Consider the following 2,643-nt stretch of genomic DNA (forward strand, 5'->3'; position numbering starts at 1 on the left):
CCACAACTTTCATGCCCATGAAAACCAAATAAAGTAAAAGAAAAAGACGAAGAGCGCCAAATGGAAAGAAACATTAGAAAATTGAGCCTTTGATCCTTTTACGTACATTACAAAGGCAAAAGCTTTGCGTATGAAGGAGAAATCTTACAATTCGTGTCACTCAAATTGAGTAAAGGGCATGCAAGGTAGCACGAAATGAACGTTAAGGGCTAAATACTGTTGGTCTACAGCTTTGTTCATGTCTATAAAGCAGAAGAGATTGATCGAGTCCATCGCCTCCCTTTTATTGTTTTTAGCATCTCGATTTTATAATCTGCGCAGTTGCTTCAAGTATGGCCAATCTCTTTCGGAAGAGTGATCCTGTCCTCGTCCCCATGGCCAGCGTAGGAGAAGTCGATGTGAGCTGGATGCAAACCAACAAGGGCTATGTTTTTAAGCTCGATATTCCAGGTATAGATTTTGCAGAACCCATAAGATATTGTGGGTATTTCCTGTCCTGTACAAATTCTTGCTTTGCCCGCATTCATGATCGTCTTCCACATATATTTCTTTGGTCATAACTGCCTAAGCTAAGACGTCTTGACGGCCACATAACCAACCGATTTTGGATTTTAAATATGCAGTTTGTAACAGCGAAGACTAATCACCTTTGCGTTGATTCCAGGTTCTAAGCCGGAGGACGTAAATGTGCAGATCTTGGCGGGAAACCTTCTTCAGATCAGCGGGATGCACAGGGAGAAGGAGTACGAGGAGGTGATGGGCAGATGGCGTACATTGGAGCGCTCTCGTGGAAGCTTTCTCCGCCAGTTCAAACTGCCTGACGATGCCGTGATAGATGAAGTGCAAGCATATGAAGAAGATGGCGTGGTGACCATCCTTGTACCCAAGAAGAAACCGCTTGTGCGAACAATTCTTATCTCTAGTAAGATGTAGCCACATTTAGTGGCATTTTCTATTGTGCGAGTAATGTTTTGGCAACGATAGATCAAATAAGAGCAAGCGGATAACGTCTGTTGTAATCCGATCAAATGATATATTAATGATATGGATTAAATTGAAGCTCTCTCTCTCAATTTCTGATGTGATCTTGTCATTGTGGGTGTTGTGTGTTCGATCCTCGTATCAACTTCAGATGAGCCATCTTTCTCTCCTTGGAATTGTTTCCATGAAGTAAAAACCCTCGTCGGCTTCTCTCTCTCTCTATGTGTGTGTGTGTGTGTGTGTGTGTGTGTGTGATTTTTCTATGCATCAAGTGCAAATGTACCATATGAGCAAATATGATAGAACACACTATAGGATACACAGTGGAACTTTAATTTGATTCTTATAATCAACCTCTAATTTGTAGATCATATAACTAAGTCGTTGATGCTACTTTAGCACAAAAAGCAAATGTAGTACCATCGCAATTTTCAACTTAATCATATAGATTTTGAAATGAAAAATAATCTTTTGAATTCTTCTTGGCTTCCCAATTTCTTTTCCTATATTTGTATTTCTAGCTTTAAACTTGGGTAGTCCTGTTTATCTTTAGAAAACTTTTTCAATCTTAAGAATAGTTGTTAGAGCCCCATGCCCTTTTCATCTACAAACTAAATTTACAAGGTTAGATTTCGACATACTTTATGGCTTGAATTAAACATTCTTGCTCCATGACATTTCATTAAACCTTCAAAACCTTTGTAATACTCTTTTGAGTTTTTTAATATACTTCTAGGAATCCCAATGGTTTTCTGATTATGAAATCATGTTTCCCCAATTCCAAAATCCATTTTTAGACTTTAGCATGGCTATAAATATGTTTCTTTACTTCCAATAGTTTCTCAACATGAGAATAGCTTTTTCCATCTTCAAAGTAGTTTTCCTAGATTGACATATATTTCTTCCACATTGAAAACAATTTTGCTAGCTTCAATTCAATTTTGCCAATTTTAGCGTTGGCACAATTTTTCAGCTTCTAGTTAAATGATATGATCAAACTAGCAAAAGCACAAAAGCATGACACTAGAACAACATAAGACTACAAGAGGGAGAGACATGTATGCACACAACCCATATCTCACAAAGCAAAATAAACAACGAACATAATAGGCATTAAAATAGATAGACATTAAAGTAGGCAACCAAAACCAATGAATCAGAACCAACCCAAAACAAGAAGACAATGAGAAACACACATGATAACACAAACATGGGGGATAAGTAAGAACTTCAAAATCCCATGCTTGAAATCCACAAATAGAACTCATGTATATAATCAAAGGATATACATTTTGAATCTCACATTTAGACATCAAAGAATTCATGTAAATAGACATCTATAAATAGAACTTATGTATTCCTCAAGATTTCGGCCTCCCATGTCTCGACACGTGGCACCATAGTGACCCTCCTTATCTCCAACCCAAGCAAAGAATTCATGTATATAGAAATCCACAAATAGAACTCATGTATACAATCAAAGGATATACATTCTCACTCTCATAAAAACCACACGCTTCATGGACAACTAGCCAAATGAACTAAAAGTAGGATGAAAACTAAACTAGAGATAAGAATACACTACAAAATAACCAAAGGAGTCATTTGAAGGCATAAACACGTCAAAGAAATGAACTTATCGAGATAGTACTATAGCCTTTG

At 37.1% G+C, this 2,643-nt stretch overlaps 1 protein-coding gene across 1 annotated transcript; it reads left to right on the forward strand.

The window, feature by feature from the left end:
• The first annotated feature begins 263 nt into the window (after positions 1 to 263).
• On the forward strand, positions 264 to 1,063 carry LOC147888530 (17.9 kDa class I heat shock protein-like). Its single transcript, XM_087393020.1, has 2 exons — positions 264 to 450; positions 665 to 1,063. The coding sequence occupies exons 1-2, from the start codon at positions 333 to 335 to the stop codon at positions 931 to 933; spliced, it is 387 nt and encodes a 128-aa protein (XP_087249146.1). The 5' UTR covers positions 264 to 332; the 3' UTR covers positions 934 to 1,063.
• The last annotated feature ends 1,580 nt before the right edge of the window (positions 1,064 to 2,643 follow it).

The sequence above is a fragment of the Dipteris shenzhenensis genome, chromosome 21 (assembly GCF_047967505.1).
Source record: "Dipteris shenzhenensis isolate YYH24624 ecotype China chromosome 21, Dip_SZ_1.0, whole genome shotgun sequence".
NCBI lineage: Eukaryota > Viridiplantae > Streptophyta > Polypodiopsida > Gleicheniales > Dipteridaceae > Dipteris > Dipteris shenzhenensis.

Excerpts from the sequence above, each read along its gene's own strand:
- LOC147888530 (XM_087393020.1), top strand. The coding sequence starts at position 333 with ATGGCCAATCTCTTTCGGAAGAGTGATCCTGTCCTCGTCCCCATGGCC. Across the intron at positions 451-664 it reads TTTTAAGCTCGATATTCCAG|GTTCTAAGCCGGAGGACGTA; the intron begins GTATAGATTTTG and ends CGTTGATTCCAG.